The sequence below is a fragment of the Camelus dromedarius genome, chromosome 32 (assembly GCF_036321535.1).
Source record: "Camelus dromedarius isolate mCamDro1 chromosome 32, mCamDro1.pat, whole genome shotgun sequence".
Classification (NCBI taxonomy): Eukaryota; Metazoa; Chordata; class Mammalia; order Artiodactyla; family Camelidae; genus Camelus; species Camelus dromedarius.
The window spans coordinates 19,760,124-19,787,709 of NC_087467.1; the positions used below are offsets into that span (position 1 = coordinate 19,760,124).

The 27,586-nt window shown below is 51.5% G+C and overlaps 1 protein-coding gene and 1 long non-coding RNA gene across 5 annotated transcripts in view; one reads left to right on the forward strand and one right to left on the reverse strand.

Annotated features, from left to right (window-relative positions):
- The first annotated feature begins 194 nt into the window (after nt 1-194).
- On the forward strand, nt 195-15,253 carry LOC116148798 (uncharacterized). 4 transcript variants are annotated; one of them, XR_010378711.1, is made up of 5 exons: nt 195-6,177; nt 8,818-9,416; nt 10,579-10,691; nt 11,497-11,853; nt 13,686-15,253. It is a non-coding gene; the product is annotated as an uncharacterized LOC116148798 (long non-coding RNA). The 4 variants fall into 4 exon arrangements; XR_004132381.2 differs by lacking the exon at nt 195-6,177 and having other exon boundaries at nt 6,986-9,416; nt 11,497-11,620; nt 11,752-11,853; nt 13,686-15,249; XR_010378712.1 differs by lacking the exon at nt 195-6,177 and having other exon boundaries at nt 6,986-9,002; nt 13,686-15,251.
- L3MBTL4 (L3MBTL histone methyl-lysine binding protein 4) overlaps nt 10,009-27,586 on the reverse strand; it is a 192,708-nt gene continuing 175,130 nt past the window's right edge. Inside the window, 3 exon segments of the mRNA XM_064481596.1 lie at nt 10,009-10,516; nt 11,484-11,546; nt 15,347-15,516. Coding sequence (XP_064337666.1) covers nt 10,337-10,516; nt 11,484-11,546; nt 15,347-15,516 — 413 coding nt within the window. The 3' untranslated portion in view covers nt 10,009-10,336.

Sequence of the window (27,586 nt, forward strand, 5' to 3'; positions counted from 1 at the left end):
GCATCAAAGGCACTTGAATCCTTCAAGCGAATCTCACCAGGGCCTCAGGGATACTTGGCTTATCTGGATTCTGGGCAGTTCTTCCATCAGCAGCAGTGGGTCCTTCTGGCCACAGGACCTTGAGGGAGTTATTTACACCTTCCTGAACCTGAGCCATATCATCTCCTAAGGGGCTCAGGTCACATGCCATGTCTTTCCAGGCTGTTCTGAACATCCAGATTAGCCAACAGCTACAACATCGCTTGGAAACTAGAAAGCTGTCTACAGTACATCAGTAACGTAGGTCCCCTTGGCTGATGAGAACAGCAGGACTGCAGTGTGCACACGCACTGGAAGGCCAGTTCTCAGACATAGTCTGTAGCATTTTTAGGATGGTGAACATGCAGACGCATTAGGGGTTGTCTTAAGAAGGTTATTCATTCTTTCCTGGTTTCTAATATGTTGCCCCCAAGTTAAAGCAGTCTTGTCAGCGTGGCATATTATTGTGCTGTCTTTGACACAGATACATTTTGGTGCCCTTGGCTTTCTGTCTAACATGGTGTGGGGGAAGCAGCCTGCAGACTGCAGTGTGGTTCTCAAAGCTAGGAGCTAGAGGCTCAGCTCAGGACTCACTGTAGTGGGGGGAGTGGAGGGTGATGGACGACAGTGCCATTGTCACCAAAAATCAGGGGACACTCTTGTTCACAGTGGAGGCATCCAAGTCATCTCCGTTCACTTAGTCACTCAGTCATTTAGAAATTGTGCCCCAAACCTGTATAGTTTCACTGTCACTGCTGTTGCACCCATCGTGGTTTAATCTGGGAGGGTGACCTGAAGAGACGGTGCCGGGAAGAACCAGCGGGGAGGTGGGGCGTGGAGGGAACCCAGGCAGGTGTGTGGGCCGAGATCTGGCTCACCACCAGCACCTGATCCTCTGAAAACCCGACGTGTCGCCCACAGAACCCAGTGCTGGGCTGAGCACATCCTGAGCGCTCAACCAGTATTAGTGGAATAAAGGCATAGACCTGGCTCTCCTCTCTGAAACCAAACGCCGTATTACTCAGTGGATGTGTTTTTGGTCCCCTAACAGCCTGAGGGTTTGGGCTGCGCCTCCCACTCTTGGTCCCTCCTTGGGCGGCTTTGCCAGGCGAGGCCTGGAGTGACCCATGATGTTGCTCTCTCTACGAGGTGGCCGTGGGCTAGGCTGACTGCCCCGATGGCGTGTGTGAGCGACCAGCTCAGCCAGATGGTTAGAAAAACCTTGACGTGCAGAATGAGAAGAGAGGGTGGTCAGCTTGGGATTTCCCCCCGAGATTTTTCCAGCACCTCTTTGTATCTGTGCTGCTAGCAGGTGGTTAGCCGTGAGGACCACATGCTGGGAATACCTGGGTTCAAATCTCCCTTGCTACCTGTGTGACCTTGAGCAGGCCTTCTTGTGCCGGTTCCCCCATCTGTAGGATGAAGACAGTAAAAGCACGTGCTGTGCAAAGTGTGAGAATCAGGAAAGTCGAGTGAAAATGGCTGTTACTGTTATTGTTGTTGTTATTCTAAGCAGCAGCAGCAGCAGCTTATGCTCCCTTGTTGCTTCTTCCCAGGAGCCTCCAGGAGGAGGAAACAGTCAGGGAAAGTGCAGGAGGGGCCCCTGTCTGGCTTGGGCCTTCGCATCCCCCAGCCAGACCCTCCCGCAGAGCCTGAGGGAGGCAGCGGCTCTGTTCCCTGCTTAGGCTTCGGAACAGAAGCCTTTGCTATTTTTGTCCTCCTGAAAGGACAGCGGCTGCCGGGCTGCCCTCTCCGCAGTGCAGTGGGGATGCTGGGCTCTGAGCAGGAACTGGCAGAGGAGCCGGGGAGCTCAGTGCTCAGAGGAGAAGGCGCCGGGCCAGCTTGCTGTCTGCAGGAGGAGGAAGCGAGTCAGAGGGAAGGGGGAGGGAGGGGCAGCTGGGTTCCCTCCACCTTCCCACCCGCAGCCTCGGCCTCAAGGACCCGCGCCTGGTCGCCCGTGCCCCTCAGCATCGCCCTGCTGTGGACATTCAGGCCGTGTAACTTTAAACAAGTGTGTCCTCAGGGACAAGGTGGCTGTGTCCTCTCTGTGACCTGTTCTTGCCTTCCCATCCTGGAAGCTGGGAGGTGGGCTGGATGCAGAGAAAAGAGCATTGTCTTAAACCCGCCTCGCAGCTCAAGGACCTGGAAGGCACAGAATGGAAGGGCAAACAGGAGTTACTGCCTCTTTTGTTTCATCTCTAAAAATATAAAAAGAACCATGAAACCATGGTCCGGCCGACACCACGTGACGTGACTTCTTTTCTGCGTGGACCTATTTTGCATAAAAGACTGTTTTCTGGATTGGTACCTCCCAGCTGTACTGTCTCCAGCGGCAGAATGGGTGTCATTTCTGGAACTACGAGGAGGACCCCGGGGGTCAACCTGCCTGGTGTTGCTTTTCCAGCAACCTTCTTGGCTCTGTGTCCAGGCTGACCTCGTGACGGTCACCAGACCTGCATGGTGAGCGTGCACCACAGGTGTGGCTGCGGTGACTCGGGAACTGTGGGTTTTGTTTTGTCTTGTTTGGAGGCATAATGGACATACATAACATTATGCTAGTTTCAGGTCTAAGGAGCTGCATTATTTAATCTAAACTGAACTAATGAAGTGTAAATAGCTCCATGTGGTCAGTGCTGCCATCCCGGATGGGGCTGACTGACCCACACGAGGGAGAAGGGCCAGAGGTCAAAGGTCTCAGGCCCGGCGGCCGTTCACAAGGCCACACTGCTGTCTGGACCGAGGTGAGTCTTAGTTGCTTCATCTCTGCTGTGGGAGAAGCTGTCTACTCTCTTAAACAGGAATGAGGTCAAGACCACATTAAAATAGCAAAGAATGTGATCTCCTGGGGCGGGTCACATTTCTCCTTAGAGCCCACCCTCGAGCTGCCAAATCACTGGGGAGGACTCGTCATTTCTTCCAGGATTCTGAAGACGCCCAGGTGGCCTGCTCAGGCTGGGATGAGAGTCTGAGGTCAGGGTAGCCCAGAGGGGACACAGCGAGGCCACCCTGGGCCTCTGGGGCCAGGATCCTGGTCCAGGGCCTTGGGAGGAATGAGTCCTGAATCAAAAGACCAACCAAAGGAAATGGGCAGCCTTGAGGAGAGGGGAGAGGACAGCCCCTGAGAATGAGCCCAAGGGAAACTGGGTTCGGAAGAGGCCTGAGCACACAGAGAATGTTTCTCTAGTTTCTCTTCTAGGAGGTTTATCGTGTCTTGTCTTGTATGTAAGTCTTTAAGCCATTTTGAGTTGATTTTTGTGTGTGGAGTGAGGGAGTGTTCTAGCTTCACTGACTTACATGCTACTATCCAGTTTTCCCAGCACCACGTGCTGAAGAGACTGCCTTTTCTCCATTGTATGTTCCTGCCTCCTTTGTTGAAGTTGAATTGACTGCAGGTCTGTGGGTTCATTTCTGGGCGCTCTGTTCTGACCCGCTGGCCCATGTGTCTGTTTCTGTGCCAGTACCGCGCTGCTTCGACTACTAGGAGGGCTGTTCTTCCAGCTTCGCTCTTTTTCTTCAGTATTGCTTTGGCGAGTCTGGGTCTTTTGTGATTCCATATACATTTTAGGATTGTTTCTAGTTTTGTCAAAAATGTGGGCAATTTGACAGGGATCTCATTAAATCTATAGATTGCTTTGGGTAGTATGGCCATTTTAACAATATTAATTCTTCTAATCCAAGAGCATGGGCTATCCTTCCATTTCTTTGAATCATCTTCAGTTTCCCTCATCAGTATTTTATAATTCTCAGCATATACGTCTTTAACCTCCTTGTTCAGGTTTATTCCTAAGTATTTAATTTTCTGATGTTATTTTAAAAAAGATTTTTTTAAAACTTCCCCTGATACTTCATTGTTTGAGAAATACAACAGATTTCTGTATGTTAATCTTACAACCTTAATGTTATTTCTTTATCGTTTCCTCCTGAAAGCAGATATTCCACTGTCTGCACAGAATGTAGACTCAATTGTGGAACAAGTTTCTGCAGCCCAAGAGCGGTCACAATTTCTAAAAGACTCTTCAAGTGTCAAACAGCCACCCTCACTTGGAAAAACTGGGCTTTTCCCCCAAAGTTCGTGGATCGTAGCTTCCTTTCAACTCCAGTCTTAATATGCTCTTACAGACTTTTCAGCTTAAGAGAATTTGCCTAGAACTAATGAATTAAATACCATTTTTCCTAAAATTGGGCATTCTCTAAGGCTAATCAGTTTTCAAATTAACATGCACTATGATGATTAACTTGAAAACTGGGGGCATTGAAAACAGTTATGACCCAGGACCTGCTCTAGGAATGTAGTGCTGACTCACATAAAAGGTCAAGTTCCTTTTCCTTCTTTCCAGACGTGTTTCATTAGGATGTTACCCTTTTCAGGTCAGTATTGCATTTGAAAATCACACTATTAATCTTTCAGCTGCCCTTCTGGATGGCTGCAAGAATTAAGTATTGTTTGCATAATTTTTGGGGACAGGGCAGGATGACCAAGCATAGCAATGTGAAAACATGTATTTAAAATTCTTATGTATGTGTAATAAATATTAGAACACCACTGAGCTAAATTTAATGAGTCTATATTTAAATTACCTGCCTGATGACAATTTTACTTAATCACAATTAGAAGTAGCTCTGATTACTTCCTGATAATTGCTACTTAGAATCTGGAGGGGAAATTTCTGAACCCAGAAATTTCCAGGTAACAGATTACTTAATTGCTAACATCAAACTGGCACTCAAAATAATCATCCCACCCTTGTCCTGGGTGGTTAGCAATGTGTACTGAGAAGCACCTCCGGTGGGGACTGTTCTAGGTCCTGTGGGGAGAAGAGAGAACGTCTCTGCAGTTGGCAGTGGTAGAGCAAGAACAAAGCCCTAGAAAACACAGTGGCAACACGTGGGTCTGTGTAGGTGTGTCATGTGACTCACGGGGACCTGCGTGCTTCCACACAGCGGTACCACCGGACTGTACTGTCCCTGAGATCTGTGGGCCAGCGAGGGCATGCCTCTGTTACTCAAAACCCTAGACTTTTCTTGCTTTCTCTCCTCCTGTTCACTGTCATATTTTTATGCTTATGGTTTATTATTTGTTTCCACCTACTTGAATTTAAGCTGCACAAGAGGAGAGATTTTTATTTATTTATCTGCAGATACATTCCAGATGCTCATAAGGCCTTTGCACGTAGTGGGCTTCTCAATAAATACTTGTTGAATAAGTGAATTTATCTCCATGATGGATGAAGATAAGGACATCGGTTTAGATGCTTTGCTGTTCATTGCAAGAAAATTCGCACACCAGTATGGATGTGCGTCTGATGTTTTCCTTCTACTCACAGACTGAACTTTCAAAGCCTAAAAGACACAGGGGTAAATCTCTCTGAAGGCCCAGAAAGAACAACCTCAAGTTTCAAACTGATGGGGCTCCTGAAAAAAAAAATCTGTTCTTAAGAAGAAAATGAAAACGGAAAAAAAAAATGAGCTGGCTGGCTGTTTTGGAGGAAAACTTTGCAAGTTGTTGAAAGATGAAAGGAAAAAATTCAGTCATCAACACCAAGTAACCTGTCTGAGCTCCTTTATTAAACTGATTTTTGAACAGTTTGACTCTGTTGGAGAGGCCAAGCCAAATGAAATTTGAATTGCTGCTGCTTGGAAAAAACCAAAACAAAACAAATTTTGGCTGCCTGCAGAAGCAAACCGGCCGCACAGATCCTAAGTGCAAGTCCCGGACCAGTCACAGAGACGGCTGCACGGATGGAGCGTGCCCCACGCGTACCCTTCCCTTCTCACAACCAATGATGACGCAGCTTTCGCATCTCTGGGTACAGATCCCATAAACACACTTTCTATTTCTTTTTCTTTTTTAAATGAAACTGAGCTGATGTTAGCCAGTAAGTTCTTGGTATCTTTTCCCTACTAAAAGACCTCTGAGGCCCCTGCATTTCATGGTAAAACACTGGCTCCTGCATCTCCAAACAGCCCCCTTGTGCATTTAACACCATTGCTGTCAGCTGCAGTTCAGACTGTGAGAAACCCATCGTGGGACTATCCCGGGTGTAACCTGAGATTTCTCACCGCCTCGTGTACGTCGTGAGTCGATTTGCCTTGATGCCAAGACTCTTCAACCAAAAGGAACACGATCTGATTTCAAACCGAAGTAAACGCCCAAAACAGGTAAGCCTGATCCCATGAAACGGACCATTTGGAGAGAAACTCTCAGCATTTTAAAGTGAGCCTCGTTTCCCCCCACCTTTGGCTTCCCAGTCCCTTTGTAGTAGTGGTTGTGACTTAATTTTTACCCCATACCCCTTTTCCCTGACTTTTCTCTGTGTCACTCCTATGGCCACTATCAATCAGCAGACAGTGGTTGGGATATTCTGGCCCTAAAAGACATGAGGCCCCAAGGGAGGAACAACACGTGCTCTCCACATGTACGTCGCCCTCTGTGCTCATCACGTGGGAACTGAGTCCTCACCGCTGCCTTTAAGGCTCCCAGGACTTCCCTGTGCATCCCAGTCCGGGCCTCTGGCAGGGCAGTGGGCTGTGTTTTATTGATCATTGGCTTCAGCATCCACCATCTGCCCAAAGGAATAAATGTGTGAAGACGTGGACAGTCTCACTGAGAAATCAGGTTGTGAGCACCAGCTCACCAAACGGCTGCTTGTTTAGCTGTTGAACTGTGTTTGGCCAGTCTTTGCTTTGTCTTCATGGCAGCACTTTAAGGAGCTGGGCTGTGCCACATCCCAGCTGCAGCTGGAAACTGAGGGCAGAGGGAGACGGAGGCTGAACGGGGATGTGTTCTGAAGAAAGACTGCCTGTGACTACATTATAGTTATTAATATATTCATTCATAGGAAGGATATATTTATAAGGATTCTGAATATTCAAAAACCTAATATTCAAAAACCTATTAACAAATAGATTCTTCATGAATATATAAGGAGAAAAAATTAAGTTTTTAAGAAGAAATTATAAGAAAATGTATTCATGAATATATTCTTGCATATTAACAGTGTATTCATAGGAACACTTTGTATTCAAGAATATATTTTTATGTGTTGGAAAGACAAACTGAATATTCTTTAAAATGATATGGTACAAAATGCAATGCAATCAGTACTCAGTATTTCAAAGGAAATGAGTAAATGTGGCAAGTTGGTCACTTCCTGGGTGGTGAAGAAATGCTTCCAGATCCAGCCCCTGGTTGGACTCAGGACTCGGTGTCCAAGCCTGGGCCTGACTCCGAATCCCAAGTACGTCCCCGTTTCCCCACCTCCAGCCCTCCCTCAGCAGACAGAGAGTCCACAGACAAAGGTGACTCAACCAAGAAATCCCAGGGATGTTTGAAAGTCGGGGTCAGCCCGGTGCTCACAGGGAGGCCCTCTCCTGCACTGCCGCTCCTGCGGTCTGTTCAGGGTGCGGAGGGAGGGAAGGTGTTCAGCGCTGATTAAGGATTGATTTTTCTTGGAATGTCTGTGGGTTGCTGGAAGTAACAGAAACTTTTGCAAAAGTTACCTGAAGTTACAGGCATTCAAAGACGACGGTGTGAGAGGTCCTGAGCCCCCTCGGGGTGCTTGCTGATGACCTAACATCCAGCGTGGTGCTGTGCACTCGTGATGTGCTGTACGAATGGTCCTTTGAGGGAGGTCTTTCTAATAATCCAGAAGTTTGTATTTCTTGATGCCCTGATGGCATTTTTTTTTTGCTGTTCCTTGACTCACTTGTATTCCAGGTGGGACTCAGGAAAAGAGGAAGGGAGGCTGAGGCCGGTACGTGGGGGCAGCGGAGGCCCTCACACCATCTGGGCACTTCCCTGAGGGTGGTGGGTCCACCTGGCAGAGCAAGAGCTCAGCTCCTAATGTTCCAGTGTTCGGCTCCGAGCCTTTCTGGAGAGTCTGGGGAGTGGGGAGGGGCCTGGTTGGAGCAGACTCTGGGCGTGGTAGAGTGGAGTCCAGGACAATCAAGGGTCCCTCAGGGGAATTCCAGGGCCCACCCCACGTGCTCCTGGGCCCCGTTGGGTAAGGCCTGATGCAGGCTTGTGTTGGGGGGAGATTCCTGGAGGATGGTTCAAAACACAGATGGCGGCTGCTGTTAGTTTCCTGACACCTACTTCAGGGCTGCTGTGAGGTGTCAGGCTCCTCGTGGGTGCTGCGTGTACTGCACTTGCGTACACAGCCTCAAAATCAAATGGAAAAGACCCTTCGTGGGTAGGTGTTATGTCCTCATTTTATAGAGAAGTTACAACTATTGTAGGAAGTCACAGAGCTGGAATCTAGATTTGAGTTTGATTCACCTGCCTCATTCACTGTTGTAACAAATAACTGACTGTGTGTTAAACACCAAATATGCCAAATGCCAGGAATAAGTGATGCGTAAGACACGGTCTTGGTCCTAGGACCCTAGACTCGTGGGGAGAGACAAGCAAGGAAAAACAGGAGTGAGGAGCGATGTGATGTGGGGCGGCTGCCAGGGGAGCCAGGGAGCTATGGGTGGAGAGAGATGCTAGTCAGAAGATGCAAAGGCGGGAGGCCCAAGAGCAGGGGTAAGGGGAGGAAAGGAGCTGATTGCATATCCAGCTGGACCGGGAGAGAAGGGTAAGGAGCGCCGTGACTGGGGTGGGGAAGGGCAGGGGCGAGGCCTGGACCCCAGTGGGGCTGGGGTGGCTGACTGCCCCTCCTCTGCCCTGTCCATGCCCAGTGATGGGGTGTGGGTGGCAGAAGGGTGCGTAGCTCAGAAACTGGCAGAGTCAGACGGTTCCAGCCTCCTGGCCTTGGCAGCTCTGATGATGATATTTCTCTTTCCGGTGGGGCCGAGGACTTGCCATTTGAACGTCAAGGTTGAGTGCTTGGGTGACAGAGTGGGGATGTCTGGCAGCTGGCTCCACTCCGGGATCAAGCTCTTTTGGTCTGACCATCCCGTCCTCCAGGAACACAGCAGCTCAACTCTGCTTCTGCCTGGAACCATCTGTCCTATTCCAGATCATCCTGTTGAAATGACAGGTAATGTACAAACTGCAAATCTCAGGTCTTCCATGGAGCCTACATAAATGAGCAATTTTGAGGTTCTTTTTAATGAAAAAAAAAGCCTCAAATTTTATGTCTTAAATCATTAACACCTAAATTTACTGTATGTCAAACAACACTACAGTAAAATCCCATGTAGGCAGGGTGAGACGCAAGGATGTAACAGCACATCTCTTAAGAGAAGAGTCCTGTTTTCTTCACTGACTTGAGAAGCTCCCCAAACAGCATCAACTTTCTTAAGCCATGAGTCTTAATGAAGCAAACGGGTATTGTAGGACTGTCTTATCTATTTCTTTTCTCTCCCACTGCCAACCCCACCGCCCTTCAAAACCAAAACACGGCGGAGCTCCAGTTCAGAGGGGGCATTTGTAGTGCCTGCTGTCAGTGGAGGTAAGAAAAAAGGTGCTTGTCTTCTTTCAAAACTGGACTGACTCCACTTAAGAGTCAGATACAGTCCCTTATACAAAACAAGTAAGGCTGATAAGTAAGAATTGTTGAAACAAATAACCCAGCTCCCTGCGTTAGAAATCTCCCCTCTAAGTGGTGTGCCTGTCTGCAAAGCTGTACCCAAGGCCCTGTGTCACACAGCCCGCAGGACAGCCGAGTTCCCTGGAGGCAATGCCCAGAGCTGGGGCTGGGAGAGCGTGGGCTCCCCAAGGCCCCGGACAGCCAGGGCGCCGGGTGGAGGGAGGGTCCTCCCGGCTTCTGCTGAGCACCCAGGCTGGCTGTTCACATGCTCCCCAGGCTCGCTCCAAGAGACCTTGAGGGCACTACTGAGAAACACTTCATGGAACACAAAGAATTAATGGGTCATGAAAACATGTGCTTATCTAAAATTTTTTTTAGAAGATTCACACTTTCCTGAGTAAGTACGCACATCTCACGTAAGGTCTTTTGAAAGCACCAGGCCGGTGCCTCTTAGACCCACTGTACCCAGGTGGCAAATCTGAGCCAAGCTCAGATATTCTGGGGATGTTAACAATGTGCTCGTATCATTTTTCTAATACTCTATCACTTGAGGGTTTCACGCTTGCAAAGTGGGAAAAGACTTCTTGGACAGCATGGGCGAAGAATAAAGGTGCTTGTGTGGGCTGCTTTGGTCAGAGCGGAGCTGAGGACGCTGGGGAACCCGGCCCGTGCCAGGGTCTCTGTGTCCTTGGCACTGGCTCAGACATCAAATCCTTCAAACGTAGAAACCACAGCCCCTTTAAAAGGTCCAGATCAAACGTGGCCATGAGCCTGGGGACCCCGAAATCAAGTTAACGTTGCTGATCTTACCTCTGAGAACAAGGCTCGGTGGCCACAGCACATCAGGTGGAATGTTTACCCCTGACGTCCCGGCCCGAGACGGCACCTTCCCCGGTGAGGTCCTGGGAGTGCCTGAACGTGAGGATGGAGTTATAGATCTTCAGAGCGGGACCCAGCTTGATCTTCATCACCTGGACGATGTCTGCCTGCGTCAGGAGCAGGAAGGCTTTGCCATCAATCTGCTGCAGATAAAGAAGTAAGTACAAATGAAAATACCCTGCTGCTCAGATCTGTCTGTCTCCAGGAGCCCCCAGGTGCTGAGCTGTGTGGCCGGGACGGGACCCTTGATGGCCTCCGGGGCTCAGGGACCACGGGGAACAGCGGCATCTTAGGACCTGCAAGGGGACCATGGACAGGGTGAGTCTGGACGTTGCTGGATGCAGAGGGTGCCTATATGTGCGAGGCTGGGCTCGGGTGGGCCAAGTGAGCCCCATGTTTCCAAGGGCAGCTCCAGGCTGATGCTGTGACGTCTAGGTGCTGAGTTCCCTGGAGACAGGGCTTGCCGGGCTCTGAGGGATCCGGGACCCAGAACACAAAGAGTGCTCCCTCTGCACACACACACACCCTGGCTCCAGAGAGGGAGAGTGTGCGCTGCACCCCGGGGCCCTCCGAGTGCAGTGTGCTCAGAGTTCTTGAGTAATGACGGAAGCTCGGGAATCAGGTGGGTGAGGGCTGGAGTACTTCCCTCGCCCGCCCCATCGTCTCCATCCGCACACTGCCTTGCCCTCCGAGGTTGGCAGCAGGGGCCCTGTGGAAGGACTGGTGGCTTCTGTGTCCCAACAGGGACAGGCAGGATGGCCCTACTTTGACTTTGAAGCAGACAAGCTCCCTCATTCTGCCAGAGGTGCAGGCCCCTGGCAGATCCTCCCAGCCCCCAGTGGAGCCAGAAGTCACAGTACAGGGGCCTTGGGATAAACTGATGGATGCGTTCTCATAGCTGACTTGCTGAGAGGTCTCAGAGCACAGTGACGGCCATCTGTGACCAAGCCCAGCGCACGTCAGCCACCCAGACAGAGGTTGCCCTGGGCCCCCGCTGGACCTCCTTCTCCCACCAGCCCCAAACTGCTCGCTCTTACCCTTAAGTAAATGGAAGCAAAGCACTTCTGGGTATACAAATAGAGAAATAGGTATAATCAGTACACCTCTTACCTCTTTCTTGAAGCACTTGGCGTGCTCTTCGCAGCCCAGGAGAGACTGCACAAACTCCACCACCTGCAGCGCAAGATGAAAAGCCTGATTTAAAACACGCACCTGAAATAACACCTTGGGCTGCAGTCATTCAGCGTGTGAGTGAAATACACTTCAGATCCCTCCAGCACTCGGGACGTAAATGAGCAGTGACTCCCCAGGCACAGGGGCCTTTGCTCGGAAACCTTTCCGGCCTCTCACCTCCAGGCTGACCTGCGTTGGGTTACAGGTGTCAGGACGCCGATGACTGTCCCCACTTGTGCAGAGGCTTGGCGTCTGGAACCTTCTGTCAGTCAGTTGTGACAATGAAAAATGAGTTGGATGCCGCCTGGTAAGAGCCACTGTGCTTGTGAAAGGTCCCTCACAGGCAGGGGGCTGAGGGTTGTAGTGGGAAAATTAAAGAGAAAACCGGGACTGGGAACCAGCTGAAGAGCGTGTTGTCACTCGCTCACCGGTTCCTAGGGAGAGCCGCCAGCACCAGGGCCCCGGGCTCCCGCCGGGGTGTCCTGTAAATACGGGCCCCAGGAACTTCTCAAAAAAGGGGGTGTGTGGCTTTGATGCTTGTCAGAGATTAAAATGTCCTTTTCTGGGCAAACAAATTTTGAAAAGAAGGGTCACACTCCCTCTTAGTATCGTGAGCCAAGAAATCACTGTCCATGTCGGAGGAGATTGGATTTTTTTAATGAGGATAAATAATGTGCTAAAGCAGAGAGTGAAAAGAGCCACCGTACCGAGAGGGTGGCCCCGGGCCCGGCCAGCACAGCCCCTCGCTGTCCCATCCCGCTGTCCTTTGCTGTCTTCCCTGGACAGTTTTACCACGTGTCTGAGATCCTCGGTCTTTTTGGAAAGAGATTCTGATTCTGTTCAATCTGCCTTTTTTCCAAAGTAAAGAACATAGTCCATGAAATCTACTAAGGCAGACTTTTCTAGCCAGAATTTTAAAGTACCCAGAGGCCTGGGTCCTTGTTTTGGTATTACTGTTCAATACTGCTAGTCAGGATTTATCCCTCCAAGAATCAGTTCCACTTTGAGCTCTCACAGAAGCCTGTTTGCTACAAACTTTCTAAAAGTAACAGACCACAGAGGAGTATGAGACAGGTTCCTCTCCCCCGCAGAGACGGCCTCATGGAGCCAACTCCACGTGGGAGGAAGCTGCTGTCCTTCATCCTTTGCCTCCGCCCAGGACGCTGCGTCGGGGCATCTGCTTTCCTGAGGTGATGGCGGCCCTGCTGGAGCCCAGCACACCTGGAGTGGAGGAGGGGTGCTCGGGAGCGCAGCGTCCCACAGCCAACACCCAGACTTTGTTTTGGGAGGACACTAAGTTAGTTCTGGGGATGACAGCAGTTTGGAAAGACCTGAGAGAGGCTGTGCAGGCCCTGAGCTGAGCCCGTCACCTCCCCGCTGACCTCCCTGCCTGGCGTTCTCCTGGGCCCTGGTGGTGGGGCTGCTGCTCCCCTAACTCTCCCCAAATGCAGGTATTTTCCTCTCACTGACACTGGTCCTGGCTGCCGGTCCACCAGGGACCGTGTTTCCAACCCGGGGCTCATTTCTTAACAGTGGAATTTGTTATTTGCGCTGCTTCAGGGCCTGATTGTGTAAGGCTGCTGTGCTTAGTGAGCAGTATCCTGAATTTTTCAAAACACCCCTGTGTGAAGACTGCCCTTAAAGCGACCACTGTCTTTAAGAGTGAAGGGAAATGTAGGGAGCACTTGGATGAGGCCCGGGCGATTTAGATGTGCTGCTTTAAAAGGCACCTTTGAATGCAAGAAAGAAAAGTTCCCAGACAGGCACCAAGCACCCCTGAGCCCCACCCGTGGCTGTAATGTACATCCGCGTCGCATCCAGGCCACGTGTGCCCAAGGACACCTGGCAGGAGGGGCTGCAGAAATTCACCACCTAATTCACTCACTCACTCACTCGTCACACACCTACTCTGGCAAGTTACTTGCTATCAAGATGGAAAAAGATCTACAAATAATTTAGTCCCTACTTTTCAATGCTTGTGCCCCCTACAGAACACTTCCACAACCAGAGTAAGAAATACACTTCCCAGGGACCACGGCTTGAGTGTGTGCACGCCCACATATTTCTAACAAGCCTTCCACAAAACAATAACCATTACCACAGCGATGTACTTTCATCTGGCCTTGTGTCTCCTTTTAGAACCGTTCAGTTGACTCCACAGCCTGCCCGAGCTTTGAGAGACTCTGCTCTAGCGCAAACAGCCACGCGGCAAAGGAGTTACAAGCCAGCCCCCACCTCCAGGCGCTGTGACAGATGCTCCGGTACACGCTCGGAGGGGAGCTCTCCCCCAGGCCAGGAAGACAGCCGAGAGGGAGCATCCTTGCGCTGCCAGAGACAGCAGCTGCCTGGAGTCTCCCTGGATGGCGTGTCACACAAGGACCACAAGCCATTTCAACATGCCTGCCCCTGGCCGCTGAGCTCCCACTCCGATGCTCTGCCCAAAGGGAACACAGCACAAAGAACAGCCCTCCCATCCCTGCTGGCCCCGACCTACCGGACCTCTCAAGGTCCCTCCCACCTCGCTACCCCACCCACCATTCTTGACTCAGCGTCTAGAACAGCAGCTCTGCGGTGGAACTCTGGAATGCCCCCAGGGAGCCCCCTTCTGACGGGCTGCCCTGTTTTCAAGGCTACAAGCAGAATGATCACAAAGCCCACACTCTGAACCATCAGATTCCCCTGGAGGACCAATCTTGGTACCAGAAAATGTGTGACAGAACGTGAGAATACAGCCAGGAGCGTAGGACGTGGTCAGATGAGAGGCCTGCGGGTCCGCAGTGAGAGGCTGCCCCCCCCTCCCGGTCACCACTGTCCTTTCAAGGGCAAACCCGTCCGTGGTTCGATTACCAGCACAGCAGGTTTTAATTCTGTCAGTCGGCTCTGAACTGTTCAGAGTTCACTGACTACAGATGGGGCGAGGGCAGACCCCACATACTCTGCAGGGAGCAGCGTCACCTTTAGTCGCCCCCTGCCAATGCCTGGCCCGTCTAGTCGTCTCCGTTCCGCAGGAGCCCCCCAGCAGGGCCCCCACTCCACACGGAGGGTGCCGGGCATGTGAGCTGCCGAGGCGAGCAGGGGCAGCAGGCCAGCCTGGCCGGACCTCAGCCTCTGCGTGGCCTCTGCCTCCTGCTCCTTGTCTGGGGCTGGAAAAGAAGCCTCAAAGTGAGACTAAGTCAAGTTGGCCGCAGTGAGCACTCAAGGAACATTCTGTGACTAAATGAACTCCAGCATCACTGTCTCGTCCTCAGAGTGACTCAGGGTTTTCTTCATTTAAAAGAAAAAATAAAGGCCTGACATGTGAAAACACCTTGATCAAAAGAAACGTCGAAGAGTGTGTGGCTTTAAGTGTGAAGTGTTGCCACGGCATCACAGTGAGCAGTGGCACTTACCTGGTCCTTATTCAAAGCCAGTACTGTCAAGCATGTTGACACTGAAGTCGAATCCACTCCCCCACTCTGCACTGCTGTGATCTAATTTACCTCACAAATAAACCCGAGGTTGACCCGATCCCCTGTGGCTATGGAAGGACACGGGGCTGCTGGGAGTGAGGACTCGGAGTCCCCGGGCCTTGGGCATAGGGTGTCCGGTGGGGGGTGCTGGCCCAGGGCTGCAGGGACGCGAGCCTGGAGGTTTGGGATCCTCAGCCTGAATCAGCCCTGGGGTTGGGGTGGGCAGGTGATGGCGAGGGTGCATGAGGTTGGGGAGGGCAGGGCCGGACCAAAGGGCTTCCCTACCTTCCTCCCTGCAGTGTGGCTCTGGAATTTGAGCATCCATCCCAGGGACCCAGAGCAGCTGCTCACCTTGTCCACTGTCCACTGGGCCACCTCGCCAGCCCGGACATCGGCCACGCCTGGGAGTAGCTTGCGGTGCTGCTCGCGGCCAAGGGGAAGGACCCGGAAAGGCTGGGCCAACAGGGCCGACGTGAAGACGGACAGGTGCAGCACCTGCTGGGTCAGTTGGGCCGAGTGCTCTGCAAGGGAGGCAGCGCTGGGTTGAGGCGGCAGCTGGCCAGCGCCCCCTCCACTGGGGCCGGGGTCAGACACGGCGGAACCCTGGGCAGATGGCGTCTCTGCCAGGAGGCGTCCCCAAGCACGGCGACACCGCTGCTCTCTCAAACAATGGTCGTGAGAAACGTGTTATTCAGTCACCGAGACTGGCTATTTGCTAATGAGCAGGTTTGGTAATCTCTGTGACACACTGATGCCAATGAAGAGCCAGCTGGTCACTGCCACTGGCCTCTCTCCCTGGGTCAGAAGTCGGAGCAAGTGCAGAGCCTTGTGGAACATGGCTGTAAGTGGATCGCACACCAGCCACCCAGAGGTGCAGAGACAGAGCGTGGTTCCTCCCTGGAAGCCACTGCATCTGTCACAATGGCCCGGGGCCACATCTGGCTTCCAGGGTTCCCTGGGGCACACCGAAAGTGGGATCAACACAGGGTCCTGGGAGAACCTGGGGGCAGCTGCCGCTGTAGGTCCCCATGAGACACAGTGGCCTCACTGGGCTTGGGGAAACAGCCACAGCTGAGAGCTGGCAGCATGGCCCAGACTCTTAAATGGGCCCTCCCTGGGGAGCAGAGAGTGGGCCGTGGTCCTAAGGCTCAAAGAGCCCGTCTTGCCCCATACTGGCTGCTGGTCACCAAGGAGTAAGACTTCACGTCTGCCCACCTCTCCCAGGCTTTCTGAACTAGTTTCCACCTTCAAGCAGGACGTTACAGTCTTCTGTGACATCCTGACATTCAGGTGGGAACGTGGATCTCAATTCTCTAATTATTTTGCTTTGGCTGTACAAATGGTTAAGGGGCAAAACCACTATAGAGATTTCAGAGAAAACCTGTACCTTCACAATGACATCTTTTAAGATACTTTCAACACATGTTAGCCAAATAAAGCTGTTGATATTTTAAAAGATTTCTGAAAGACCACAAAAGAAAATGTTTAAAGCCCTCTAAAGGTCTACCTTTTCTAATGTAAATGCCAGGTTCAGTAAGCAGTAACCACAGAATTTAAAGTTAGTTATGGAGGTCTGTGTTTCACTAACGACATCTGAAGAGCTATTATGCAAATATTTCCACCTCAAGTTAATTACAGTTTTCAGCAGGGGAGGCTGACCTGCACTTTGCACGCACACAGAATCACTGCCTGGTGAGCGACCAGAGAGGCTCTGAACCATAAAGGAGCCCGTCGCTCACCGCCCGACTGCTGGGCACAGCCAGCCTGCGCAGCGGCCCAGGCGTGCTGTCTCACAGGTAGAGAGACAGCAAGATTGCAGCTTTCTCCCAAATTCTTATGCTCCAGTTGCAAACAGCAGTAAATTCATCTCTCAATGCTGACTGTCCAGCACTGACCTTTTTAGTATGTAAATAGGTTATCTCCTCCGTGTGGTTCAGCCAACAGTCTGCAAGGCTGCCGGTTTGGAAGGGAAACCACATCTTCAGAAAGCCAGTACGTTTACAAATGCGAATATTCGTAATGAAGCTGTCAGGTTGGACAGGAACATGCACAAAGCCAGCCCTGGAAACCCAGGGTGCACGCGTCACAGGGCAGGTCTGCGGGCCTGGCCACGCACTCGCGAGGGCTCTCCTGGGAAGCCAGGAGTTAAAGCCCTGTGCTCTCAGGGATTAAGACCTGAGCCAAAGCTGGGCTTTATTCTGGAAAAGAATCCCCGCATCAGTCGGTTGCTTTTGCTGGAACAGCGTGGGCTTAAAAAGCAAAGCAGTCTGCATCTCAAACCCGGGCCCAGGGTAAATCAATTGTGTGTAGTTTGGGAGACATACAGAACTCTGAAAAGACACAAGGAGTGAGTCATATGTTTCGGAGGAATGGAGATGTGATGGTGATCACATTCCTGTGATTCGCAAGTCAAGGCTGCAGGCCTTCAAGATATAAAAGAACCCCACTGCGCTGCCCGGCAGGAGCGCTTCCCACCCTGCACGGGACTCTGGAAGCAGACTGCCTCGGGCGCTGAGGCGTCCACCTGGAAGTAAACCGGCGGCGTGGCTGGCAGCTCTGGGGAGCACTAGGCTCCTCCTGGCTCTCGCCCTGAAGGATGCGGGCTCGGTTGGCCCAGGTAGTGAGATCGCCTTCAGGTCACAACTCCGGGGAGGGAGGGAGCCCAGCCTGGTGTCGCACACTTGAACCCAGGCAGCTTTACGCTCTCAGCAGCTTTTCAATTCCATCTGTGTCCCCATTAAATCAATCTGTTTGTTTGAAAGACGGTGGAGGCTGGACGTGCGGAGGGCTGAGCAGAGCTCAGCGGGGAGGGGCTCGGGATGCCGGAGGAGCGGGCTGCGGGGCATGCAGGCTCTTTGTGTGTTGGCAACTTCGGGCTTGGGGGAGGCGTGCCAGTTACGCGCTGACCGCAGGTCACGTTTCTGCTGTTGCGGGCTTTACAGTGTGAGACGGAAAGTCAGAAAGTTGAGTTTTCCTGCTCCAAAATACATGAGTTGGGTTAGGGTGGGCGGCCCTGAGCAGGGAGTTCGCAGTAACCAGCCTGCCACCACCAAGACGCAGCTGGAGCTGACAGTGCCTACCGTGTGGAGCTGGCGGGCGGGGAAGAGATGTGTGTCCGTGGGAGAACACGGCAACCGAGCATCCAGTGACAGGTGCTACTCTGAGCCCCTGAGGTCAGGGCTGCCGCTCTACCAGGGAACTTGCATTGTTCAAAGTTAACACAACGCAAGACCAATCCTCCGGGAGTCACATGAGACAGAGAAAACATTTTGGAGAGTGTTTCATGGTGGCTGTTTTGCCTTCTTTGTAGCATTTCCCAGCTCTGATTTTCCTCCACAGCTGACGGATTTGGGGTGGGGTCCTCAGTTCCAGCTGAGAGAGGACTGTGGCATCAGGGGAAGGGTGGGTCCCCAGCCCACCTGGCTGTGAATCCTGGTCCTAGGCAGCTGCTGAGTGGCCTTGGGTGAGACGTGTAACTCCTATGTATTGAGGTTTTTCATCTTTAAAGTGGAGTAATGACAGTAGTTACACCTCCCTGAGTTGCTGGGATTAGAACGACTCCCAGCACGTACGTGTTCAGTGCATTTTAGATGCTGCAATACAGCAGACCTCGGAGCCGTGGGGGACACGTCCCGAGCCCCCAGCGGATGCCTGACACGGGGGATAGTACCGAGCCCTATGTGCACTATGTTCCCCCGCCCCGTACATGCGTACCTAGGGTGAAGTTTAATTTATAAGTTAGGCACAATGTGAGATTAACAGCAATAGCAATGAACTACAACAATTATAAAAATATACTGTAATACAAGTTATGTAAATATGGTCTTTCTCTCTCAAAATATCATACTGTCCAAATTTAATGTCTTTTCCGTCTCAACTGAGCACTTATCAAGCCCTGTGGCCTTAACTTTTGCACTTTGAGGTGCGAGAGCAAAACTAGAACAAATTTTTTTTCCTTCTTCACAATTTCAAGGATAGGAGATTTGTTCTTACCAGAGATCTTATAAGCAGTCTCAGCATACAACTTCTTTTCTTTCCTTATTAAGTCGAGAACTTTCACCCTTCCACTTAAAGGAAGCACTTTATAAGATTTCTTTGTGGCACGTCCCAGTCGCCAGCGTCAGTATCTTCTGCCTGGGGCCAAGATTCAGTGAAGTAAGGGTCACTTGAACGCAGACCCTGCATAACACGGTGGCGGATCTGATAACCGAGGGCTACCGAGCGACCAAAGGGCGGGATGCTCGGGGTGGAGGGATGAGTCGGGTCTTGGGGGAGCGGACAGTGGGAACAGCACCCAGTTAAGAACTTGTGAATTGTCTATTTCTAGAATTTTCCACTTAATATTTTTGGACCACAGTCAACTACAGGTAACCGAAACGGTGGAAAGCAAAAACTGGGACGAAGCAGGACCGCTATATTGTTACAAGATACAGTTTGGGATCAGCAGATACAACTGCTGTGCATAAAACACATACACAAGGTCCTACTGTAAGCTCCGGGAACTATTCAACAGCTTGTAATAACCTACACTGAAAAAGAATCTGGAAAGAACATAGATACGTATAACTGAATCACTACACTGTACACCAGAAACACAACTCTGTAAATCAACTATACTTCAGTTAAAAAAAAAAAAAGGTATTTTAAGTTGTAACAATAGTGAACGTACGGACTTACAAAATTTCAAAGCCAGGGTGGCTAGAAGTGCCTGTGTAACGCCTGTGAAAGCTGAAAGTCATACCGACGCTCAGGATCTTTAGGGCCATGTTTGGATTTCACACCCCAGGGTCACCAGAATCACCTGCAGGGTCCTGGTGAGCGCGGGTCCCCTGGCTGCGGCAGGGAGGGGCATCTGTGCTGATTCGCATGTGGCCACAACTGCCCCGTTCACGTGTGCACACCTGCCAGCTTTGAAATTCTGTGGCTCTAGACAGGCTTTAGAATGGGGGGTGGTATGCATTAGTTTAAATTTTGTGCATAAAATTCGCCTCTTGAAAATACCTACTTAAAACCTTGCATACATTTTTTAAATCAGATAGGAACACACTGATCTGAACGTCTTATCAAGCCTAGCACAATTCCCATCACTTGATGGCCAAGCAGTTAAAGAGCAGAGCCTGTGACGCAGGTGTACGCTGCCCGCACAAACTACACTCATAAAATCAGAAGCATCAGATTTTTCTATCTGGGGACACTTTGAATCCATGGAGGCTTCTCGGTTGGGAAAGGATGTCCACCATGAAGAGGGCAGTAAGGGTCTCTAACTGGGCCCCGCATTTCATCCATGAGGCCCAGCTCCCCTAAAACAGCCAAGAAAACTCAGGCTGCAAACGCAGCCCTGCCACTGGAGGTTCTGATATTTTAATTAATCAAAATGCCTTTTGCATCAGAAAATGAAATGGATGTGTAATCCTGGCCTTGCCTCCAACACTAATGTGTGAGTGACAATAAATAAAGCTATGCCTACACTTAAGATACTTCCCCCCTTTCAGAAAAGTGTGCAATGCTTCTCACCTCAGTGGTTTGCCATTTGTAGAAGAGTTTGGTTGGAAGATTTTTGCTACTATTTTTCTCTCACTGGGTGTTTCTTTGGGGTTTTGTGCCTTAAAAAATACAACAGAGTGTTTAATGATTTCAGTCAAAGGACACTCTCAAATTCCTGTGGCCGGCACATTCAACTCTGTGTCCAGCTCCAGGACATAAGGGGGCTCTGCCTAGAGCATCACGGCTTGCCTGGGACCCGAGCCCCTCAGGCACGTTAGGACGGGAGGGGACAAACAGTTCCATCGCAAAAAGCATGAAGTCTTTTCCTGCAGAGGCAACAACTTGCTTGGAATCCAACCGACTCTTTGACGAGACGTATGTCTCAATGCTACATACCACCTGCCCTTGAGCAGAAAACCCCAGCCAGGTGCGGGCCGACTTGCCCAAGTCCGTGCACAGTCATATGTGACTCGGGGGCTGCCTTTGGGTGAAATGACCGAACAGACCCGTGGCATCTGCAGAGTCTGTTTCCAGAATTTAGACCTAAGAAAGGTATTCAGAGACTAAATGATTTTAATTTCTGAAAATAACATGGAAGCAGGTCCCTGGTTTCTCCTCTGCCCTTCTCTCTCATCCTTCCTACTCCTGCTCAGCCCCCACGGACGAAAAGCATCCTTTATGGAAATGCTCTTTGCAAATACAGCTGTTTCTTCACAAAGGCTCACACAGCAAAACTGAAGCAGTGAGTCACCAGAGGCGGCATGGCTGGGCCTTGAGTGACTTAATCCCACTAAAAACAGGCCATTTCACAAGTCCCCTCTTCAATGAAGGGGACAGGAATTCCACAAGCTCTCCACTCCTAAGAGAAGGAAGCAAAATGACAAAATTGCAAGCGGTCCCAATACCCAATTCCTTGGTGTCCCTGGCCTGGAGGGTCCACACCTGTGCACCTCCCAGGACAGGTGCTTAATGCCAACGGACTGCCGGGCCGTCTGAGGGGTTTCACCGAAGAGAAATGCAGGGCACGTGCCGACTCAGTCTGTGCCGGTGCACACGGCCACGTTCCGTCCTGCGGGCTCTTGTTGGCCAAACACACTCATGACTGAGCAGGCTGGAAACTGCGATGCAACTAGCCCCTCACTTTCATACTTGAGAAGCAGAGAGTGCCTGGTTTGACTTTAACAAAAGTGCAGAAAAATCCATGTTAACTTTTGACACATTAGTCATCCAAGAAAAGACTTCAGTGCCACCTAGTCTTTGAGGCTAAAGGCTGACCTTTTAGTTTAATAGCGGCTTCACACAGCTTGGGACATCGATCATGAAGTTCTTCAGATGGAATACTGCCGCCGTCTCGCCCAGCGTGCCCCCTCCCCCAGCGTGTCTCTTCCATCCTCTGCAAGGCTGCTTCTCAGTTGTCAAGGTGAGACCACAATGGAATGAACACTAGCGGCAACTTGACAGAGAACTGGACTCGCTCTTCCCCAGGAGGGCGCCCCCTCCCCATCCGGGGCCGTCCTGCCGCCTCCCCGTGCAGGGACGGAAGCGCAAATCACGTTGGGTCAGGATCACAAAAGGAAGGAGGTCGCTGCCGTCTTTGCACATGTGTGAGTGTGACAGATGAAAGCAGCACTGTGTGTGAAGGAACTAAGTCAGCGGTGGATGGCAGTGCCGGACTGGAAGGACCAACACATCCTGGAGGCAGAGGGCTTTGAGGCAAAACCCTCTGAGTTGACGGCAGTGTGCAGGCCCCTCCTTGGCTGTCAGCCCAGCGAGGCCCATGCCAGCCAGGCTCTGAGCTCCCTGGGCTCTGGTCTTGTGGAGGCTGGGAGGCCAGTGCACTAGTCTGAGTACAAAGCTTAAAACCTCTGGGCTGACCTCTGGGGGCAGACGCCACGTGCCGTTTCTCCAGCACACCAGGACGCGCCCCCGCCCCATAGCTGTTTGTTGACAAGTGACAAGGGAGGCGGAAGTCGTGAGACGGGGCAGAAGAACGGATACTTCCTGCCTGTTGGGAAGCTGACTGCCTTCTGCCCCCTGCTCATGGACATGCCATGAGCGATGCTTTCCTGGCCGTGCCTGCCCGTTCCCTGGCCTGCCCTCTTCTGGAGGCCACACTGTCGGAACAAGGGGTCCGTGGGTGCTTGGCCTGATCAGAGCATCCCCAGGCCAAACGGGGAGGATGCCAGGGTTTCTGGGGCTCATGGTGACACCCAGCCTACCCGCCAGGAGCACTCAGACTGACCAACACACACTGGAATGAGCCCAGGGCTCCCGGACCCCTGGGCTTCGGAGAGCTCTGCCAGCACCTTCCTGCCTGATTCCCTGCACACAGAGATCACGCGTTTTACCCCTAAGTGTCTGCTGGGCTCCTTGGCCTGTCTCAACTGCTAATTACAGGAAGCACAGTGGGCAGCCAAGATTGGAAGATGGACGGGCAAACCAAACAATATTAAGGCCAATTTCCCTTGTTATAAGAAATAAAGAATTTTGGTATTTTATTGGTATCAGCTTTTTCCTTCAAAAATATTAGAATTATAAAAAGAAATGCTATATTAACCTTTGAGAAAACTCCTTTTTCTGGAGTTAGATCAAACATGCAATCTCTCCATACTTAGGAGCAAGTACCTGGCACGAATTAAAACCAACTGGCGAGGCAGAGAGCTGATGAAGGGCATCTGACGGGCCACAGCACTCTGCATTTCCTCCTCCATCTGAACAGCAAGCGTCCAGCTGCGTCCACCACCCAGGCACCCCCGCCCCGCGGCTGCCTCCCTCGTGCCCAGAGAGCCTGCCCTGAGCTGCCTCTCCTCCGTGCCTTGCCCGCTGGGTTCTGTGTGCAGAGCTGCCTTCCCAGGCCGGCCGAGCTGTGGACAGAGGCTGTTTTTGATACGTCAGCACAGGAGGCAAGAACATCCACTGGCCTGACGCACGGTCTCTAGCCAGAAACTCGCATCCTTTGTCAGAACTCCACGTGGAAGCCAGAACTAGGACCAGGGACGGGAGCAGCGGGACCCAGGCCGCAGAGTCTGCCCCGCACCCAGCCTGCCGCGTGCTCCGAGAAAGCACAGATGGAAAAGCCGTGGCTTTGCTGTTTTAAAAACTAACCGGAATAAACTGCCACACAGAGGAACCACGTGCACGGCCCTGCTGTGTTCGCAGGCGCACCTCACCTAGATGCCGATTTTACACCCCCGGCCTGCCTGCCACAGTGGAGGCTCTCGCCACAGTGGCAGGCTGCCTAATTTCCATTTTTAAAAAGTACAAGAGATTGGCTCACAGTTGTGGTATTTACCACAGGCATGTGTAGAGAGGGAGGAATGTGAGGAAATGAGACAGTATGATCTGTCCTGCAATTATTATTATTAACTATATAATGAATTCTATAATTAAAGAATTAATATTAAATTGATTATTGTCTTCCATTTATGTGATTATATATCACAAGATACACAATTTGAAAATTATATATTACATACATAAATTTATGGGTATTAGTAAAAGTACCTATTCAGCAACTATTTACAGGTAACTTATAAGTAACTATTCCAAACCCATCATATCAGAAATTAAAGTAACATCCAAGTGGCAATTGAAGAAATGGGCTGAGGCTCCAGCACCTCAGCAGAGAGGTGACAGTGTCCTTGGATCTCTTACTTCAGGACGTGGAAAACTGACAGGACTCTGATCGGGAGCCTGAGTTGCCTGTACCAGAGGGAGACTGTTGTAAACCAAAGCCTCGCTTCCCACACAAAGGGGGTGCTGTCCTTGTAAGGATGGGGTCAACCTCTTTCTCAAGTAAATGACCCTCGTACACAAAACCCAGCTCCATGCCTCTGCTGACAGTAACTGCACCTGGGATCGGTCATTTTCTCCTAAAGGCTGCCTTCCACCCGACGATGCCTTGGGAGTGAAGGAGGCTGCGTCCTACGGACCAATGCTGATGGGCTGTCCAGTCGCACGGTCACCAGCTCACGGCTGATGAACTAAAGAAGCTGGGAACCGACACGTGAAATGACGGAGTCCGACTCTCAGAGACCCGCTGTAAGAGGCAAGCTGCTGGGACGTGGTGTCTGTGCGGGTGGGCGCGGGTTAAGGAAACCCAGCTGTATGAGAAATGAAGAGAACTGCAGCAGAGGTGAGTGTGGGCTCCGGTGAGCGGTCAGCACTCCCGGAACTCTGCCTGTTGTGACGGGTGGTATCCAGAAACACTCTGCAGAGCTGCTAATAAGCCGTTTGAAACAGAAAACACTGAGAAGACAACTGAGTGGTGACAGAGTGGCAGTGATGGACAATGTGCCTGAATAAACGTCAAGCAGCGAGCTTCTCGGGCCAGACGACCCCTCCTCCTCCCCAGATAACCTGCGCACGCTCAGAACGTGCAAGCTCCCCTCTGTCCGGTTCTCCCCACGGCCAGTGTCCTCGCGTCGGACATTCCTCAGTGACACAGTGAGGCTGCACAGTGTCCAGTTTTATCCTAACTCGAACAGCAAGACCATTGAATCTCACCACCAGTGTCACAGTTCGGGGAAGTGAGGATAAATGACTGTGGCCGCAAGTCTACCGGGTGACAGCACTGCTGGATCCCACCACCGAGCTCCACCTTGTTTTAGAACAGCCCCCACTCAGATCTGTTGCTGCCACTTTTATAAACCACCCAAAATGGCTGTTCTTCAGTCAATTTCATGGCCTCCTCTTTCCAGAGGTTTCCATTTTGATGTCATTCAAAGTGGAAGCCGAAACGGATGAACATAACTCCAAAGAAACCGCTAAACACACTCAATTATGTGACTGTAACCACACCAGACATCCTCCATGTAACTGACTATTTGGGGGAAAATGGCTTTCAAAGCATTTCAGAGGCAACTGCATTTCAGACTTTAGAACAGGAAGGGGAGACTCCAGGGGGTCCCCCATCCCTCATCTTAACAGATTATTCTTTCCAAGATTGGCTACTGTTGCTCATGTTCCCATTTCTTCCTTGGGGAGAAAATTAACCGAAAGGCTAAAACAACTTGCATTCAGAGTGCATCTCAACCTTGTATCTGAATTATTTTTGAACTTTGGCTTTTCTGAATCGTGGGTAATGATCTAGGTGTCTTTAGGAGCATTTTTCCTCAGAAGAAAACAATTTTACAGCTGTAGATTACTGGCCCAAATCATATCAGTCAATTCTAGGTAGAGAATAGGACTGCTGGCTGGGCCTCAGGCTCTGCTTCCTTAACGACCAGGAAAGCACGCTTCTCGGCTTTTCCTTTCCAGATAACAGCACCATGGGAAGAAGCGATTTAACGAAAGCTTTTACCTGCTGGCTGAAATGAAGCCGCCTATTTACAAATGGCTCTGAAATTTAGGTAAAAAGCTCTTATCCACTCAAAGTTCAAACGAGAGAGCTGGGCAGACAAGCGAAGACACAAAGGAGAAATGAGATATGGGCAGGGAAAAACAACAGATCGAAGCAAAGGCAATGATGTGACAGACGACACTGGGGAGCCAGTGGGGACCGGGAGGCGGAGCTCAGCGAAGGTGGAAACGAAACCGCCCCGGGCGGGCGGCCGAGCTGCAGGTGAGGACTGTGCTGTCAGACACCGGGTGGGTTCACTCGGCTCCTTCTGCTCTGAACTGGTAAAATCTGTCCTTCCCTCTGACCCACCCGCTCTGGGTCAACGCTTACTACGTGCCAGGCTGTTTTAAGGCACGAAGAGAGAATGGAACTGGCCTAAGAAACCTGCTAGGAAGCGGCTCACAACTGGGCCGTTGGGCCTGTGCCCGTGACCTCTGCGTCACACTGCCTTTGTTAAGGGACGGACGGGCATTGAAGTCATGGAGGAGTGTCAGCAACACCAGGCAAAAACTGGTCTGGAGACGAAGGTCCAGGGAAAGTCCTGCGGAAGCTGCTTACCTACCCGGGAGGTAGGAGTTAGGCCTTGAAGTATGCTATCTGTGGGGTCAAGTTGAGAGCCCCTAAGACCAGGGTAGAGGACACAAAATAGAGCAGCTTATGGAGTAACTACAGACGTGCACCAGGAGATGGGCGAACTCAACGGACAGAACTTGTGGTCGGGGTTGGCGATGGATGGCGCTGAGGGTCAGGGAAGGACGGTGAGGGCCGACTTTGAGTGCACACTGCACACGGGGTGGCCAGCAGCCAAGGGGTGTGGTCCCTCAGTCTTGGCTCCGGTCTGGTGAATGAGTGTGACCGGGTCAGAGAGCCGCCAATTCTCAAAAGTTGTGTCGGCGGGATGGCCGCTTCCCCTGGGAACAAAGTAAGCGTGTGGGAGATGCGCGCCTCTGACTTGCTCCCAGGACTAGGGACCAGCAGGTGCACCGGGTGAACAAGAAGTGAGAAGCGGGCTCACTCTGCTGGGGCAGCTGAGCTCCACGGTCTTGGGAGAAGCCCGGGGTCAGAAACGAGGCTGCCATGACCGGCCCACAGTCACAGAGCCGCAGGGGCGGAGGCCCCTGCCTCCCCCACAGCCCACAGCACTTCCCACTGATTTCATGTTGTTTTCTCATCTCACCACGTTCACGTGTCCCTGTTCGCGGCAGCGTCACCGACGAGGTGACCTTTAATAAACATTCCCCAGGAGCCTCTAGTGGAAGGCTTCATGTCTCTTCCTCGCCTCTGGTGGATGTAAGGGGTTTTTTTTCCTTTGCTAAACTTTACAATGTGCCCTTCAGCAAAGATTTCAAAATAGGCACTGTGAGATTCTGCTAAAAGCAAAACCAACAGTTCTGAGGGAGGGAGAGCGCCCACCCTCTGGCGGGGGCTGTGTCAGGGTGGCTGTGACCCCGAGATGCATGGACAGAGCCAGGGGCTCACTGTGCATCCCCGGCGGGCACTTTGCTGGACGCCTAACGGCCCCAGGGCCTCTGGTCTTTCTACTGGAAAACGGAGTAATGACACAGGATTAAAGGGGACTAAATGGCATGTGTGGGTAGCATTAGGTCAGTGCTGGGGACGGTCCCTTCCCTTCCAGCCAGGGTGCAGGTGACTCCCAGGTGAAGGAGAAGGGCATCTCTTCCCGTGAAGGGGCAGGCTGGTGCCTCTGCTGAGGCCAGTGAGTCTGTCTGCCGGGCTCCAGGTGACACACCTCGGGGCCCTTGCAG